Source organism: Vicia villosa, unplaced genomic scaffold (assembly GCF_029867415.1).
Source record: "Vicia villosa cultivar HV-30 ecotype Madison, WI unplaced genomic scaffold, Vvil1.0 ctg.000393F_1_1, whole genome shotgun sequence".
NCBI lineage: Eukaryota > Viridiplantae > Streptophyta > Magnoliopsida > Fabales > Fabaceae > Vicia > Vicia villosa.
Window position 1 is genome coordinate 497231 of NW_026705177.1, and position 19161 is coordinate 516391.

The 19161-nt window shown below is 33.0% G+C and overlaps 2 protein-coding genes and 1 pseudogene across 2 annotated transcripts; all 3 read left to right on the forward strand.

Moving 5' to 3' along the window:
- The first annotated feature begins 372 nt into the window (after positions 1-372).
- Positions 373-2502, forward strand: LOC131627644 (mitochondrial intermembrane space import and assembly protein 40 homolog). Its single transcript, XM_058898483.1, has 4 exons — positions 373-618; positions 742-773; positions 873-998; positions 2067-2502. Exons 1-4 carry the CDS (start codon positions 519-521, stop codon positions 2253-2255), a joined length of 447 nt encoding a protein of 148 aa, XP_058754466.1. The 5' UTR covers positions 373-518; the 3' UTR covers positions 2256-2502.
- Positions 2503-7562: 5060 nt separating this feature from the next.
- LOC131627646 (salicylate carboxymethyltransferase-like) lies at positions 7563-9632 on the forward strand (annotated as a pseudogene).
- A 4782-nt stretch (positions 9633-14414) lies between these two features.
- Positions 14415-16844, forward strand: LOC131627645 (S-adenosyl-L-methionine:benzoic acid/salicylic acid carboxyl methyltransferase 3-like). The gene is made up of 4 exons (XM_058898484.1): positions 14415-14594; positions 15547-15951; positions 16091-16342; positions 16438-16844. The coding sequence occupies exons 1-4, from the start codon at positions 14529-14531 to the stop codon at positions 16768-16770; spliced, it is 1056 nt and encodes a 351-aa protein (XP_058754467.1). The 5' UTR covers positions 14415-14528; the 3' UTR covers positions 16771-16844.
- Positions 16845-19161: the final 2317 nt, after the last annotated feature.

The window sequence follows — 19161 nt, forward strand, 5'->3', positions numbered from 1 at the left end:
ATGTATTATGGAAAAGATTTTATATTTTATACTTCATCTGTCCCAAATTATAATTTTCTTTGTAAAAAAAATTTGTCCCAAATTATAAATCACTTTATAATTCGAATACAATATTAATGACTATTTTTCTAATATCCCGATGATTACTTTTCGTTTTTTCAAATCTCATAATTTCTCTTTTCTATACAATTAATGAAGGACACTAGTGTAAATTTATACATAATTTCTATTTCTCATACAAAATTACTCGTTTCGTTCTAAAATAAGTGTCGTTTTGAGTTTTTTGCACACAAATTAAAGAATATAATAATTATGTCGCATAATTTGACGAGAAAGTAACTAGTACCTAAAACAGAAATAAAGGGTTTTAGTGTTGTATTTTGACTTTGACAAAGGGGTTTTAAGGGTCTTAGCTATAAGTAGAAGAAATTGGCTCGAAAGAAGAAAAAAGTATTAACGAAGAAATTGAATTTTGATCTTTAAATCTTGATTGTTTAACAGAAACAAGAACCAGAAAGATGGGTCAAGCTGAAAGCGCTGAAGCACAACCACTCACCACAACCACAGTGGATTCGAGTTCAAATTCCAATTCCCCTTCTCTGGAATCTGTAATCGCAGGTTGGTTTTGCCATTTCTTGTTCTCTTGATCCTTTTTTCAAGTTTCATTGCTCACGCGCATAACATGTTTGTGTTAATGTCTAGCTGAAATTTCAATTTCAATTTGATTTTGTTTTGTTTCAGAAGCTGCTGCATATGGAAATCAAAACACTGCGGTTTGTTTGGCTTCTTTTTAATATAAAGATATCAACTTAGCTAGTTTGGGTGGATGAACAATTTGATGAAAATTTGGAATTTTTTTGAATTTTTTTCAGAATGTTGAGGAAATGGCTCAGAAAGCTCTTGAATGCCCTTGTATTGCTGACCTAAGAAGTGGCGCTTGTGGGGGTCAATTCTCAAAGGCGTTTCTTTGTTTTCTCAAGAGTACTTCTGAAGAAAAGGTGTGTGGTAACGTTTTACTTCATACTTTGCTTTATTCTTAAAGTTAAATTAGTTTTCTTTATTACCTAGAGTTTGAGGTTTTGTTTACTGGAAGATGAGCTAAGTACAGTACATAACAAGTGTGATCTGAAACTGATTTGGCTGTTAGTTGATGGAAACCTAACATATTTAATTTGATGTGAGTCAAGATCATTGAATTGTAACGGCGTTGGTGGACACTTTGTTTGTAGTTTAGTGTTTCTTGAACTATTGGTTACATTCTAGGTTTTAAATGAAATTTGCACTGTGGTTCATGATACTACAGAAAATTATTGTCAAATACTGTCAGTGTTATCGGATATCTGTCATGGCGGCGCCATAGCAGATATCAATGGAAGTCTTTGGAGTCGTTGCAATGGTAAATATCTGCCGATATTGCGGGTTTTTCCGTCATAATCCACTATGACGGTGCCATAATGCAGCCGGTATGACGGGATTTTGGCTCTCTGCCATGGATCTCCATCTGCCATCGACAACACTGAATACTGTTGGTTCAACCACAATTGCAGTTTTTAAGATATACATTTTTTGACGAAGCGGTCTCAATTACGATTCACAACTGCAGACCGAGCTTGATTACACTTTGTTTGGTCTCTTAGATCTTTGCAACAGAGAGGCCTGTTTGCTTGAGTTTTTTACTTTTTTCTTTTTGAAAACTGTTTTATAAATAATTGAGAAACTTCTTTTGGGAACAAAAATTATCTATTTGGTAATATTAATATGAAAAACGATTTCAGAGATGGGAAAACAGTAAAACTTCTTTGGAAAATTGTTATGGTAACATGTTTAGAAATAGAAGGGTGCAGACTGGTAGACTAGAGAGCATTCAGCAGCAGTTGATGCTAAGTAGTTATGGTGGAGGTTATCTGGTGCTGGTAAACTAGAATACAAATAACATAATAAATTGTGATAACCAAACAGTTCTAGATTGTTTTTGTTCTATGGTTCTTAAAATATTATATTTTCAGGTATTGAATTTCTATATTCTAATCAAGTGTTGAAATGTGCTATTGCTCCAATTTTTGTAGGGCTCGGACTGCGTAAGTCCATTTGTTGCTCTGCAGAGCTGCATCAAAGCCAATCCAGATGCGTTCTCTAAGGACATTCTAGGCGAAGGTGAAAGCTCGAAGTCGGAGCCAGTCCAAGAATACAAAATAACTCCTCCTGATTGGGCTAAGGAATCTAGAAGATCTAAAAAATCAAAGTCGAAGCTTTAAGGGAAGAGCTGAGTCCTACTCAAATAACAGAATGAATGCCAAATTCATTTTAAATTTGTATTAGCTTTGCCTGATTGAAAACATTATAGGTTGGATTAGGGCCTGCGATATTTCCTATATTCACTAATCATCAGAGCGTTCCATCTTACTTTTACATTCCCTATCAATTGAACATAACTAATCATGAGTTAGAATGTTATTATCATGATCTTCAAGTATTCAACTATATACATATACCTTTTAATCATTTTTTATTGTGGTTAATGTTGTTCAAAATTATAATTAATTATGTTGAGCATATGGTTAGTAAACTGAAAAATCTTTTTTATGTTTAATAATCATCAACTGTATTGCGTTGACAATATTGCATTAGCCAAATAATTTGTAGTTGAATTTTATGTTAAAGTTTCGTGTTTAAATATCATTTCTCTAACTTTAGCATGATAGAAGGCTGATTACTATTTCTAGAATACACAATTATGTTCAAAAATTCTGAATTTAAATTCCAGAATGAAATAAATCAATCTTATGTTATGCTAATTATTTTATGGGTTAAAAGAGTTTTTTGGCACTTGAAATAAGACTTATTAAGTTTTAGTTCCTAAACTTTTTTTTTTTTTAAATAAATGACTCGCGAAGATAAAAAGCTTTAATGTGAAATATAAAATTCGCTTCAAGTAAAAGTAGAGTGATAAAAAATGTGATAGTATATTATGGCAATCAATATTTTTCATATCATTTATCTTTATCACTTTTGGTTTTATTCCATTCGAAAATCGGAAATAGATGCAACTGAGGAACATAATCTTAAATGGTGGTTATGATCTTCTTTACGATAGAATGAGTGTCAAACTATAGTAACTTACAATATGTTTCATAGAAAGGACAAAAAGAAAATGGTCATGATTCTCAACCCCATGGTTCATGTTAAATTTATATTAATACGTTCATGTTAACCATTTAATTATAATTTAAAATAATTAATTAGTATCTAATTAGTATATCTAACTTTTTCTAATGGAAATAATATTAATATAATAAGTGATATATAATCACTAAAATACAAATAATGTTAAAGTATAAATATTTGTTTCCCATTTTTTCTATCCATTTTTTCAAGTTGTTTTTCATAATTGAGGAAATAGATGATATTTGTTTTTTTTCTTCTTAAATTTAAAATGTGATGTTTTTAAAGATTATACTTAGGATGTAGGTTGGTTGAGGTGTAAAATTTGTTATTTTCTATCCATTTTTTCAAGTTGTTTTTCACAATTGAGGAAATAGATGATATTTGTTTTTTTTCTTAAAATTTAAAATGTGATGTGTTTAAGGATTATATTTAGGATGTAGGTTGGTTGAGGTATAAATTTTGTTATAAAATGTAGTATATATATATATATATATATATATATATATATATATATATATATATATATATATATATATATATATATATATATATATATATATATATATATATATATATATATATATATATATATATATATATATATAATATGAAAGGACTACCAAATATATAAATTAAAAAAATTCAACAACAAAAAAACACTACAACCAACAAAACAACAAACTAAACACAACAGGCAAGGAAAAACGCCCAAGCAGCTAAAGACCAACCCCTAAAAGTTCAGGTTAGAGCTCAAACTTACCGAAACCACCATCAACAAATTAGAACCCACTAAGAGAACTACAAAATCATATATTATTACCTACCTCAAATTAAGGCAAACACCCAATTTGCTACTGGTTAAGGTAAATGATATGGTTAATAAGTCATTCTAAGTAAATGCATAAGTTCACACCTAATCTACCTAGAAACCATTTTCAATCCAAAAAATATTCTTCCTTTCCACCTCTTTCACAAATTTTGTAACCTCTTAAAGATGATATCATTATGGGCTCTCAAAATTGTCTAGACTACAACGTGCCATATCATAATAAAACTATCCCTAGACTTGACCTTACCAACTAAAGAAAAAATACTTAAATTGTGGCCTATGGTCACTAGGAAAAAAAAACCTACTAACCCAACCGGTGGAAGATCCTTTACCATACAGACATGGCTAACTCACAAACAAAAAGATTGGAAATCGACTAAATTGAATCTCAAAAAAGAAGGACAAGAAATCTCACTAGGATCAGTGATCCCCCCTCTCTTAGACATGTTCTCTCTAGAAGGAAATCTATCTTGAAATATATGTTAGAAGAAGAACAACACTTTATGGAGAACCCAACTAACCCAAATAAGAGAAAGGGCCGAATTCTCAACTGTAAGAGATGGTAAAGAACCACCAAACTGGAAATGATAAGTAGAGGTAACAGAGAAAGAGACCTCTCTTGTATACTTGTAAATCCACTTATCTTTATCCTATGAGAAAATAACACCTCGAAGCATAGACCAAAGATTTTAATACACAGACTGTCTAAAAAGAAGAGTTTCCCCTACTTGAGATCCCAAACCAGTTCCCAGTTATCCACTAGATTGGTCATTCCCATAAGCTCATTTGATTGAATGAAATTAGAAAACAAACCAGAGAACTTAAACTTTAGGGGAATAGATCCCAACCAAGGGTCCCTCCAAAAGGAAACCATGGATACGATTTTAAGGATCCCTTTGGGATGCCTTTTTTATTAACTTTTTTTATCGCTATATCCTTGTTTTTAAACTTTGCTTAAAGGCGACAAAGATCTCAATTAAGGATCCAACGATTAATCCCCTCATGGGCGGCTGAAATCTTAATTAAGGATCTAAGGATTGATCGCCTCATGGGCAGATAGGATCCCACTTAAGGATCCAACAAATGATTTCCTCATGGGTGAAAAGAATCCCACTTAAGGATCCCGTAAGTGATCACTTCATTGGCGGCAAGAATCCCACTTAAGGATCTAGCAGTTAATCACTTCCTAAGGTGGCAAGGATCCCACGTAAGGATCCAACGAGTGATCACCTTATGGGCGGAAAGGATCCCACTTAAGGATCCAATGAGTGGTTTCCTCAAGGGAGACAAGGATCCCACTTAACGATCCAGAACTTGATCGCCTCATGGGCTACATGGACCCCACTTAAGGATTCAACGAGTGATCTCCTCATGGGCAGCAAGGATCCCACTTAAGGATCCATCGAGTGATTGCCTCATGGGCAACAAGGATCTCACTTAAGGATCTAGAAATTTGGTCGCCTCATTGGGCGACAAGGATCTCACTTAAGGATCCAACGATATTGTTGTCTTCTTGGGAAATCTTCTTTTGCACTCTTAAGTTTCCTGCAAAGAAATGTATAGCAAAATATAAGAACTTTAACACAATGAAAAGTGAGGGGCCTCATTAAAAACCCTTGTCTCTTATAAGTGCGAAAAAGGGAAAAAAATGCACCCTATAAAGAAACTTGTTCTTTACAATTGGTAGAGGTTTAATACTCTCCCATAAAAAATAAAAAAATCCAACAACATTAAAGATAAACAAATGGCAACTATGCTGACGTCTTCAGGAGGGATATCTCTTGAATTTTTAGCCTTCAATGTCCTCAAATGTTGGGGAAGAGGTTTCCCCACCTTTGTGGATTTCCTACGGTGGCTTTATTTCGAAGCTTATCTTTTTGGCCTCCTGCCTTGAGCGAAGATCCTCTTTAACCCGAAGCTTTCTGCGGAACATTTTTTGGCAATATCCTAATCTCTTTTGATAATCCCTACTCGCCCATTAGGGAACATGTACTTCATGCATAAATACAGAGTAGACAAGACGGCACCCAACCGATTAAAGGTGTCTCCCTATAATCATATTATATGAAGCGGGTGAATCAATAACTATAATACCTAACTCTTATTTCCTTAGCTTGATCTTCTTATCCAAAGGTGATCCTTAAGGTGATGTATCCTTTTACTTATACATGTTCCCATGAGAATCCAACCAGTGATCCTATGAAGTGCTTTAGGTATTCTGGGTTGAGGCAAAGTCTTTCAAATTTACTTTCAATATAACATGTTTACGGAACTCCCTTGGCCGACGAGAACTCTCTTAATCTCATAGTCTTTGCATTTAACAGTAATGAGCATGAGACCACCTTTATGCGGGTGGATGTCAAATACATCTTTCTCTAAGAAGGAGATTGTCTCTCCCAATGTTGGAACAAGCTCCTTGACGTCACATGCCTTCTTTTCGATGTTGCTTTCCTCACTATTTAGCACTCAACTTTGGTGACTACTTCTTCCTGTGACAACACCAACTTCTAGCTGAGGGACTAATTAAAGTGTCCTCGTCTTAAGTCCATTTTGGAACATTCCCACACACATTTATTGGTTTGGCGGGACGACTCTAATGGAAACACGAAGTAGACTCATATATTATCTAAGGGTCCCTGTAAGTGCCAGATAGCAATTTTTATTTCAGAGGGTCAAATGCTCCTATGATGACCATCTGTGTATTGATGGAGGCAACATGCTCGAAAGGATCATTATATCCATCAAACTTGGCTGGGGAGGGAGGTGTGAAACCTTATGGGATAGGTGCCCCCCATATATACTTTGAGAGTGGTTAGGGGTCCAACAATTCCGTCTCCTCTGCGAGGTTGGAATCTTGTTGACACTATTTGATGTTGTGGACGTCTTCTTCCAACATCTGGTTATGGCTGCGTAATTTGTCCATGGTGGCACACATCTCTATCAGGGCGTCGACATCGCCGCTAAAATATATATTTAAAAAGAATTCATTTATTGATTACTTATATGCTCGTAAGATAGTGTAAGTTAGTGGAACAATAAAGAATAATTAAAAAAATTGATACTTATTTAATTATAATCGATAGATAGTTGATTGCTAATATATATGTCTCCCGTTATGAACGGATATTTTATTAATTTATTTAAAATTGAAATGAGTAAATCAATAATTTCAAGTCAATATCGACTAAACCGTAATGGGAGAATTTCATCCTTCCTTGGACTAATATTACATAGGCAAAAAATAAACAAAAGTGTCTCTGATTTCTACGAATACATGCGTCCTAATACTGAAAACCTTAACATTATAAGTATATAATAATTTTGCTGACACAAAAATATATACATAAAAAATAGATTCGGAATAATTTATCTATATAATGAAGTAATATTTGACCAAAATTCATATATTAAACAAAAATAATAGATGAAGTCCACTTTCAACAATGGTAGGCCATAATTGGTATGTGTTGTTTTCTAGTTTAGCCGTTATTCAAATATCTTTCTATATATGTCTTGTTTCATAGCCTCTTTTTCAACATACAATCAAAAGATTGAGAAAGTAATAAGAATGGAAGTAGCACAAGGAATGCACATGAAGGGAGGTGATGGTGAAGAAAGTTATGCAAACAACTCAATTATTTTTCAGGCATGTATTCCAATATCTTTGCTATCAAAATTGCGAAAGTGTGTGTGCGACCGCGACAGTTATTTAAAGATGTGAAAGTTTGTATGTGATCGCCATAGTTATTTAAAGAAAAATCTTATTCTTATATTCAAAATATACACTATACCGTATTTAGTGTTTATCAATACGATGAACAGTATATTTATTAAAAAATATTTATTTTAATTTTTTTTTGGATTAAAGAAGACTGATATAAAAACTATATGATTAATCAATATCATCACTTCATTAATCAATATTCTATCTTTCATTAATCAACTTTATTTTACTACTAAAAATTATTTTTAATATCTCAGTGCTTATTAACCAACTTCATCAATACATTAACCAATATTTTACACTTCATTAACAAACTTTATTTTACTACTTAATTATTTTTAATTTTCAGACGTTTATTAATCAATTTCATCATTTTATCAACCAACGTTTTATACGCCATTAACCAACTTGGTTTTCCTACTAAAATTATTTTTAATATCTGAGTTGTTATTAACCAAACAATAAACTATATTAACCAAATTTTGACACTCAATTAATCAATTTTGTGTTATCACTATTCATACAATTCATATTATTATTCACGACTACTGTTCACGACTACTGTTCACGTTATTATTCATGTCATTATTCACTCTTCATGTTATTGTCACGGTATTTGTGAACAGTGAATTGGATGTAGGTGTATAATATGATGTATGGATAACATGTTATTTAAAACATTGGTCACACATATATGTTTGATTAATATTTTATTTATTTTACTATAGGGAAATGTGATTTCGTCTACAAAGCTTATAAGAGAGGAGGCCATAACTAGCCTATACTCCAACACACTTCCAACTCCAAGAAGCCTTGCCATTGCAGATTTAGGTTGTTCTTGTGGACCAAACACTTTATCTGTGGTATCAGAAGTTATCCTCGCTACGGAAAACCTTTGCAAGAAATTGAACCATTCGTCTCCGGAATACAAAGTATATTTGAATGATCTTGCAGGAAATGACTTCAACAGCATCTTTAGGTCCTCGATAACTTCAAAGAGAAGCTACGAGATGAAACAAAAACTAAAATAGATTGTTGCTATTTCTTTGGAGTACCTGATTCTTTCTACGGTAGAGTTTTTCCTGATCGGAGTTTGCATTTCTTCCATTCTTCTTACAGTGTTCATTGGCTATCTAAGGTTCTTGAAGGTATTGGAAATAGTAAGGGTGCCATTTACATCAATGAAACGAGTCATTCGAATATTATTAAGGCTTATTATGAGCAATTTGAAAGAGACTTCTGAGTTTTTATCAAGTGTCGCACCGAGGAAATAGTTGAAGGAGGTCGCATGGTTCTGCCAATTTTAGGAAGACGAGGCGATGATCCATATAGTAAGGAGAGTTGCGACCTTTTGGATCTTTTGGCCACGAATCTTAATCACTTGGTCTTAAAGGTATATAAATGTCTCATAAATAGAAAAATATTATCATTCTTCTAGTTTAATTAGAGATTTTGAGTTCAAATGCTACTCTGCGCATGCAAAATCATTAAATTATGAATATGACTGTTAATTATTTTGTTGTATGCTATATAGGGAATTATTGAAGAAGATAAATTGAATATTTTCAATATTCCAAACTATTATCCATCTCTAAATGAAGTGAGGTCGATTATTCTTAAGGAAGGATCGTTTGCCATCAATCATGTCGAGTTTTCAGAAGTAGATTTAAATAATTCTGGTGAATCATTACATGACAGTGGATATAATGTTGCGCAAACTATAAGGGAAGTGTTTAAACCTTTGCTAGTTAGTCATTTTGGTGAAGGTAGCATTGATGATGTTTTTCAACGATATCACGAAATCGTGGTAGATCAAATGTCCAAGGAGAATATGCAGACTGTTTATTTCATCATATCATTGACTAGGAAAGCATAATAAGGAAGAAATTTGTTTTGCATTGTGTTGTTTATGTTTGTGGCTTTCAGGAATAAGTACTTTTTTTATTGAACTTAATATCTCCTCTAGAGTCCCGTCGTGGCTACAACCTTACTATATTCCATGTGGTCTATATAAACTTTAATTTTCCTGCTTTCTTCATATCTGATCTTTGAAGGCCATGTCCAATAGTTGTTGGTATGTTGTAACGAGGTTCTTAAGGCCGAATGAATATGATCTTGTAGTTATAATTGTAGGTGTTTGTCATGAAGGTTGTGAAAGGAGCGTCTAATGTAATAATTTTTTCAACAAGTGTGAGTCACCCACATCACTAGTCTTGATCCACACTTAGATTCACTATCTCTCTCCCACCGAGCCAACTAAACTATGAGTCAATGATAGTACTTATATGGATCTTTTGGCCATCCATCGTTGATGCCAGAGAAATTGACGCACATCCGTCATTTCTCTCTTGCGTTTTTTACCATTATTACATTGGCTAACTGTGATGGTATTTTATATCTCCGGTGAAGTCGATTTTTCTTAGGTGGTGAACTTTTTCTTCCATTTACTTTCATTCCTCTTATCCTATTCTTCGCTTTCTCTTGGACACATGCTTAATGGTTGACTTGTTTACTAGCTTATAGCTTATTATTCTCTCTTATATTATGACAGTTTCATATTGTTTAAAAAAATCAGTCTGCATTATTCTTTAATCAGGTCAAGATCTTCCTTTCTTCTTCCTCATATAGTATGGTCCCCAAGTTCATGAATGGATGATATTCTTCTCCTATATGAAGAAGCGGATGAAGTTCAATTGGTTCATAATCTTTACAAAGTTGTTTGTCTTAGTTGCTTCAATATTAATGAAATACACATTGATTAAGTGATTAGATGTTGATTACTTTGATTTTGATCTGTGAGAATTGGATCGAATTCTAGTGGGTCGAAGAGTAGCTTCTAGTTTCGACAGAGAATGTGTCGAAGACCTACATACTGTATAGTCGAAGTGTGTTATAGTATGTTCAATTGTCTAAGTTAACTTGTACCCTAAGTTGGCTTGCAATGGGTATTTGTGAAAAAGCCCATTAGTTTAGTATGTTAGATTTATTATAAATAGCATACTAGTCTCTCATCATTGCATACTACAAATCCTAATTTAGGGTGAGAGAGTTATTTGTTATTTTTGTAACACATGTGGTTTTGATTTAAAGAGAAGGTAAATAATAGCGGTTATAACCAATTCCTTGTTGTTCTTATTGCTCCCCTACTTTTTCTTACCCTTGTGGGTTTCTTGCCGGAAAAAATCTAGTATACTCTGTTCTTGGCATCATTTTCACAACAAATTGGTGCGGTGAGCGTCGAGAAGATGCCTTCAACAAAGTATGAGATTGAAAAGTTGACCAGAGTAAATGATTTTGGTCTGTGGTGCTTGAAGATGAAAGCCCTATTGGTTTAGCAGGGTTGTTTGGAAACGTTAAAGAGAGCGGCGGCTATTGACGTTGCGTTAACAGAAAAAGAAAAAACGGCCACGATAGAGAAAGCCTACAACACAATTTTGTTGAGCCTTAGTGATAAGGTTCTCCGAAAAATATCAAAGGAGATGACAACATCAGGGTTATGGATGAAACTTGAAAATTTGTACATGACCAAATCACTGGTAAATTGACTCTACCTTAAGTAGGTTTTGTATTCATTCAAGATGATTGAAGACAAAGTGTTGGCTGAGCAGTTGGATATGTTCAACAAGCTGATTCTTGATCTTGAAAATATTGATGTGAAGATTGATGATGAAGATCAAGCACTATGCCTCGAACACATGCTCATTTCAAAGAAACTCTCTTGTGTGGAAAGGAGTCCCTGACCTTTGAAGAAGTTCAATCAGCTATGTATTTTAAGGACTTGAACGAATGAAAGGAGCATAACACTTTGACTGTTGGTGAAGGTTTGACCGTTAAGGGAAAAGTTTTGCAAAAGGAGGGTAAGTTCGACAAGAACAAGGGAAAAAGTCAGCAGAAGTTTTACAGTGGCGAAGCATCTGGTATTCGATGTTATCATTGTAAGAAAGAGGGTCACACAAGAAAGGTGTGCCCTGAACTCCTGAAAGAGCATGGAAGTAAGGATAATGGCAACATAGTCATTGTTCTAGATGATTTTGAATCATTTAATGTTCTTGTGGTTTCAAGTAGTGACTTGAGTAAGGGGTGGATTATGGATTCAGCTTGCACTTGGCACATGACTCCAAACAAAGACTTGTTTGAGGAATCATGTGATCAAGATGGTGAATCTGTATTGCTGGGAAACAACAAAGCTTGCAAGATTGCATGTGTTGGATCTGTGAGATTCAAGCTCCATGATGAGTCGATAAGGTTTTTGACTAAAGTCAGGTATGTTCTTGATTTAAAGAGAAATTTAATTTCTCTTAGTGAATTCGACAAGAAAGGACATGTTTTCTAAGGAGAGAAAATTATCCTAAGAGTCATGAAGAGGTCGAAGGAAGTCTTGAGAGGCATGAAGAAACAAGGCTTGTATACCCTTGAGGCTGAAGTTGTAAGTCGTTCGACAAATGTTGCATCCACGAAACCTTTGTCGAAGACAGAAATTTGGCACATGAGATTGGGCCATGTCAGTGAAAGGGGTCTGGTCGAATTAGGAAAACAAAATCTGCTTGGTGGAGACAAAGTCGAAAAGCTGAAGTTTTGTGAACCATGTGTACTTGGAAAATCTTGCAGAATGAAGTTCAATAAAGGCAAACAAAGAACACATGGATTCCTTGATTACATCCATGATGATCTTTGGGGGCCTGCAAGGTGTCCATCATATTCAGGAGCGATGTATTTTCTATCCACAATAGATGATTATTCCAGAAAAGTATGGGTATTCATCCAGATGACTAAGGATGAAACTTTTGAGAATTTCAAAAGTTGGAAGACTCTGGTCAAAAATCAAAATAACAGAAAGGTCAAGAGGTTGAGAACCGATAACGGGCTTAAATTTTGCAATGAGACGTTCAATAGTTGTTATGCTGCCTCTAGTATTGCAATGCACATAACTACTGCAGGTACTCCACAACAAAATGGTTTGACTGAAAGGTTTAATCGAACTATTTTGGAGAGAGTCAGATGCATGTTGACTAGTGCTGGGTTAAAGAAGATGTTTTGGGCTGATACTGTTTCGACAACAACATATCTGATAAACATATATGATAATGATGTTATATACAATCATATAATATAATTATTTATATATTATCATTTAAATTATAAAAATAAATAATTTTTTAAAGCTTTTAAATAGATTTAAAAATGAATATAATATTTTACTAAAATTTTCAAAAAAATATATTGGACTGAATATATATTAGACATCCAAATAATTGTATAGTTGGTAAAATAGTATAAATGATTAATGAGATATATCTTAAATAATGTTTTTTTAAAACTTGTCAATGATTATCTTAAAAAACAATTAGAAAATAAGATATCCTGTACTTTATTAAATAAAAAATTAATGAAGATATACAAGTTTTACCGTGTTAACCAATAGAAATATATCACTTTACTATATTATATAAAATATTTAAGAGTTTACTCTGATTTAATAAAGTTTTGTCGCAGAATATATGATAATTATTGGTTGATAGTGTACATTAATTTACACTATCTATGCATTTTCCCTTTTTTCATAAAAAAGGTGTTCAAAAAATATTTCAAGTTATTATTAATACATGCTATTTTCTCTGTTCAAAATTATTTGTTGCAATAGTTCACTTCACACAAATTAAAAAATAATAATAAATGAAAGAGAGAGAATGATGACTTTACCAAATTATTGTGATTAATTATTGATGTATTTGAAATAACATTAATATTAAGTGAAAAAACAATAAATTAAGAGTATTTATTAGAAGGTACAATTGAAAAGTGACAAGTATTTTGAAATAATTTTTTTTTCTAAATGTAATATTTATTTTGGGACGAAGAAAATATAAGAGGTAGGAATGAGAGCTTGCAGGAAAACAAAGATGAAAAACAAACTTTAAAAAAATAAAAATGTCATTGTTGCTATGCTAGTATAAAACTATAATAAAATACAATAATGATTCCAATGTATACGTGAACATAGTCTAACATTGAATGCTGACAACTTTTTTGTTTTGTTAAATACTGTAATATTCTTACTTTAAAGTCTAAACGGTTCAGGTTTAGAGAACTGAAAAAGCCGTGGAGAAAAAAATTATTGTGGCAGCTGAATTGAAAATTGACGCTGAAAGGACGAAAATAAAAGTAATATTTTATGATATTTTATATTAGCAATCAATCACAACTATATATTTAATAATATAATTTTTCATTTTAAATTTTTTTTAATGACATAATAAATTATTTTTATTGGATGATTGTAAATTGTCAGTACATATCTATTAAATTTTAAAAAGTTTGTTAGATCCGTTTTTCATTGATTTGACGTGAATTGTGGATGACTGTTGAATGCATATCAACAATGAAGATGAAAATATGAGATGTCTTAGAGTGAAAGTACACATGTTCATCATATTGATGAACGACTCGATTAAATTGAGTCGGTGAATTGAACCGTTGGTCATCTTGTAAAAGTAAGACATTATAATTTTTATTTAAAACAATAATATGAAAAGAATATTGATTCAAATAATTAGTGTATATAATAATACAAAATTTGACCGGAATATGTTTGTTTATATTAAAGAGAAATAAAAGATATAGTCCATCTTCAAAAATGGTAGGCAATAGTTTAAAGTTTATAGATTATAATATAGACCGGCTGCTGTCTAGTTTACCAACCATTGCAATATACTTCTATATATCTTTGAGTTATTATAGTCTCTTATCAAACACAGCAAACACAGAAGCAAAAGATAGAGAAAGTGCAACATAAAGCTAGAAGAAATAACAATGGATCAGGTGTACATGAAAGGAGGCCATGGAGAAGAAAGCTATGCAAATAACTCATTGGTTCAGGTATATACTTACATCTAACATTATTTTATTTTATTTTTTCATTTATCTTCTATTTTTGTATAAACTTTATTATATTAAAATGAAAATTTTATTTTCTTCACCCTCCATTTCTCAAAGAAAGAGGATCTCACTACTATAACATAGCTAGTTTTAGAAATTGCTTAATTGCATCGGATAACAATTTTATTCAATCTAAATCACTCTTAATTAGATCTGAATGGATTTGTAAAGAAGTCAACCAACCAAACCAAATCTCATATGAACATTATTAGAAAATTATCTCTACATTACTTATTTAATATTTTTGATGAATAACAATTTAATTGAAGGTATATAAGTAATTCAGTAATCTCTCATCTATGAAATTAAAAAAATTAAATGTACTTAAGTGTCTTTCTTAATAAACGTGAAATTTGTCTATTTTACTCATAAATCACGTTGGAGTAGTACTAACCACAATAATTAGTAGGACAATTCATCTATCTATTTTAATCTTTGTTCAATATATTTTCTTATGAGTATTTATGATCAATATCTCTAAGGTAATATCTACTGATTCTAAGAAATTAAATACACTCTTTTTAACACTTAGTCTTTTATTCTTTTATGAGATACAATAGGTGGGTCCGACCACATGTAAGACTTTTTTTAAAACAAGGGACTGTTTCACGAAAGTGAATATTTAAAAAATATTAAAAAGAGTGTTTTATCAATAGCTAATTGGTCTCATCTAGTGGTGATTGACGTTGAATTTAGTAGAGAGGACTAACGTTCGATTTCTGCAATTGCGATCGAGAAGGATTGAAACTACTTGATGGCATACCTGACTCCCGAATGATATTAAGATTCGATGGGCCGGATACCAGTGGTGAAAAAAAATAGTGTTTTTAACATTTTTTTCATTATTCTAAACATAAACTTGATAAACACTTTCTATTTTATGTCACTACAGGGAGACGTGATTTCTTCTACAAAGCTCATAAGAGAGGAAGCCATAACTAGTCTATATTCCAGCACACTTCCTAGTAGCCTTGCAATTGCAGATATGGGTTGTTCTTCTGGCCCAAACACTTTATCAGTGGTGACAGAAATTATCAAGGTTGTGGAAAAGCTTTGTAAAAAACTGAATCATTTGTCTCCCGAATACAAAATATATTTGAATGACCTCGCAGGAAATGACTTCAACAGTGTCTTTAAGTCACTTGACAACTTCAAAGAGAAGCTATCTGATGAAATCAAAACTGAAATAGGCAATTGCTATTTCTTTGGTGTACCCGGTTCTTTCTATGGTAGAGTTTTTCCTGATCGAAGTCTGCATTTCGTCCACTCCTCTTATAGTCTTCACTGGTTATCAAAGGTTTATACTACTACTCATTTTCTATGTGACAGTCAAACAACTATACATAAGTTATTATATGATGATTGCTTCTCGACTAAGCAATCAAATTACATATGAAAATATATAACTGGTTTTTGTATGTATGATGAATAACTAGGTTCCGGAGGGTTTAAACAATAAAGGTGCTATTTACATCCAAAGCAATAGTCCTTCGAATGTTATCAAAGCTTACTATGAGCAATTTCAAAGAGACTTTTCATTTTTCATCAAGTGTCGCGCAGAGGAAATAGTTGAAAGGGGTGGCATGGTTCTAACTTTTTTAGGAAGAAAAGGCGACGATGCGAGAAGCAAGGATTGTTGCTTCATTTCTGAGCTTTTTGCCACTGTTCTTAATGACATGGTTTTAGAGGTACATATATTTATACACATGTTATAAATGAGGGAAAATAAATTTTGAAATATGAATATAGCTAAGAATGTTTTTGGTGTATGTATGATATGTAGGGAATTATAGATGAGGATCATTTGACTACTTTCAACAATCCCAATTACTATCCGTCTCCTCATGAAGTGAAATTAGAAGTTCTCAATGAAGGATCGTTTGACATCAATCACTTGGAGGTGTCAGATATAGATGTAAATGCTTCTAATGATCATAGTGCATATAAATTTACTCAATCCATGAGGGCTGTGTTTGAACCTGTGCTAATTAGCCATTTTGGCGAACCTATCATTGAAGAAGCTTTTAGCCGCTATCAAGAAAAAGTGACAGATATAATGGCCAAGGAAATAATAAAGACGACTTATTTTACCTTGTCATTGACTAGGAAATCATAATAAGGATGAATTTTGGTTTACCTGTTTATGATTTTCTCAGCAACAAAACATATTGCAGAGCCTTTGTTTTGATTTGTTAATGCAAGCAAAGAATAAGAATTATAGGACTATTTATTGTTGTATTGCTTTCTGAAATGAGTAATAAAATTAATTATACAGATATTGTAATATTTGTTCTTGATAAGTATAGTCCTTTACCTGGCCAAACATTAACTTTACTTATAAACAATTTTATATTACATAGACTGTTTTTCTTTGTAAGCTTAGTCAAAGGTTTGGTTAATCATCTGCAATCCTTTATAAACTTTCTATAATAATTAGTAAGTCCAAAAAATACTCCCACAACTTTCACATTTTTGGGTGTTGGCCATTATGTTACACTAACTACCTTGTTTGGATCCATAACTAATCCTTCCTCAGATATTGAATGTTCTAAGTATTCCACCTTATTTTGAGAATATTGACACTTCTTTTTATTGGTTATCATGCTACTACTCATCAAAAATTGTAGTACCTCCTCCACCCTATGTTTTACACCAATATGCCATAAAAAAACGCTAAGACTTCAATATGAACGAGTTATTATAACCGCCACTTTATTCTTGATTCCAACCTCCTTAATCCACTTTGTAGCCTCTTCTCGTGTAGTAAATTTTCGTGTCGTTGAAAATATTTCACCAATATCTACGCATGTTTGATTTTTATCGTATATCATCAAATGAATATCCATACCTGTTAAATATAAATAAAAAATTAATAATTGAGGAATTAAAAAAAAATTCCTACCAAAAACATGTATGAATGATTTTCGGTTAAGATTATAGCGAACCAGAAAACATGGATAGAATTATCTGATTAGAAATTGTGAACCGAATTTCTTGAAGGCAAGTTATCCGTTTTGTGCAATAAGTGAACCAAATATAATTTATTAAAGTTATCCGGTTTAAAAACTTAACATACCGGATTTTCTGGTGTTTAAGTTATCCGATTCGCATGAGTGAGATACACAGTTGTCAATTTCAGATGACTCAGATGAATAGTAAAAAATAAAAGATTAAAGTGAAATTAAATAAAGATAAATTTGGAATATTTTCAAATTTGTAAGGGCAGGGGATAAATGATGGGGTACAAGGTAAAAGTAAGTCTCGATGCCCATGAATTTTTTCCACCATGGATTCATCTATCTCCTTTAGGTCCATTAGTTGGCCCTTTTGACCCCCCACCTAAAGGGAAATAACAATATAAAATGTAGCGAAAAACAAAATAAATCTCTTAGATGATCCTAACGAATAGACATAATCAGTAATAGATTGGTTACCTCTTGTGGCGATTAACTGGTGATGTAGAACCAAAAGAACGATCACAAGCACTAAACAACAACGCCTCTACTCAGTTCACACGAACAAAAGTGCCTTAAATCTCAGCGATAGTTGCTATGAATGAGGACTTTGTGTGTGTGTGTGTGTGTGTGTGAGAGAGAGAGAGAGAGAGAGAGAAAGATTACCGAGGGGATCCATAAGTCTAACTTGGGAAGCCGAGATGACAGTGGAAGCCCTAAGCTCAACAAAGTAAAAGAGACGCCTCAGGACGAGGGTAGTAAAGTTGCACACCACATGCTTAACACCATAGCATGAGGACACTCTCTCTAGATTCTGATCGTAGAAAACCTACCTAAAGTTAACACCGAGGGTAAGCGTCAAACACAAAAAGCCACGATCGCCTTCTTAGAGAGAGATGCAGCAGAAATTCACCCTCATAATGATGACCCCACGATCATTTCCAGAAGTGTGAGGATTGGGAAGTTAATTTTCGTTGATCAAGTGAGCTTCACACACATCCTATATTGGGAGGCATTTGAAAGACTTCTCCTCGACCTAGAAGACATGAAACATTCTTAAGGATCGTTGGTTGATTTCTCTGGTGAGCAGATACATGTAAAAGAACATATCACCCTAAGAATCACTTTTGGAGAGCAGGATCGAGGAAAAGAAATAAAGTTTTAGTAGTTGGTTATTGATGCCCCCTCTTTGTACAATATGATTATTGGGCGACCAGTCTTTAACCGACTGGGTGCCGCCTTGTCTACTCTATATTTGTGCATGAAGTATCCACTCCCTGATGGGCGAGTAGGTGATATATAGGGAGATTACGAGATCTCCATGAAATATTATGTAAAAAGCCTCAACTTAAAGAGGATCCACACTCAAGGCGGGAATGCCAAAAGGATGATCTCAGGAATAACGTTGCCAGGAGAAATATGCAAAGATGGGGAAGTTTCCTCCTCAACTTCTAAGGGGAGGGAGGGTTGAAAGTCCAGAAGGCGTACCCCTGGAGACGATAGCATAGCTATTGGTTATCTTTTATTGTAGTTTGAGGTTTTTGTTGATGATT

Excerpts from the sequence above, each read along its gene's own strand:
- LOC131627644 (XM_058898483.1), top strand. The coding sequence starts at position 519 with ATGGGTCAAGCTGAAAGCGCTGAAGCACAACCACTCACCACAACCACA. Across the intron at positions 619-741 it reads TCTGGAATCTGTAATCGCAG|AAGCTGCTGCATATGGAAAT; the intron begins GTTGGTTTTGCC and ends GTTTTGTTTCAG. Across the intron at positions 774-872 it reads ATGGAAATCAAAACACTGCG|AATGTTGAGGAAATGGCTCA; the intron begins GTTTGTTTGGCT and ends AATTTTTTTCAG.
- LOC131627645 (XM_058898484.1), top strand. The coding sequence starts at position 14,529 with ATGGATCAGGTGTACATGAAAGGAGGCCATGGAGAAGAAAGCTATGCA. Across the intron at positions 15,952-16,090 it reads GTCTTCACTGGTTATCAAAG|GTTCCGGAGGGTTTAAACAA; the intron begins GTTTATACTACT and ends ATGAATAACTAG. Across the intron at positions 16,343-16,437 it reads TTAATGACATGGTTTTAGAG|GGAATTATAGATGAGGATCA; the intron begins GTACATATATTT and ends TATGATATGTAG.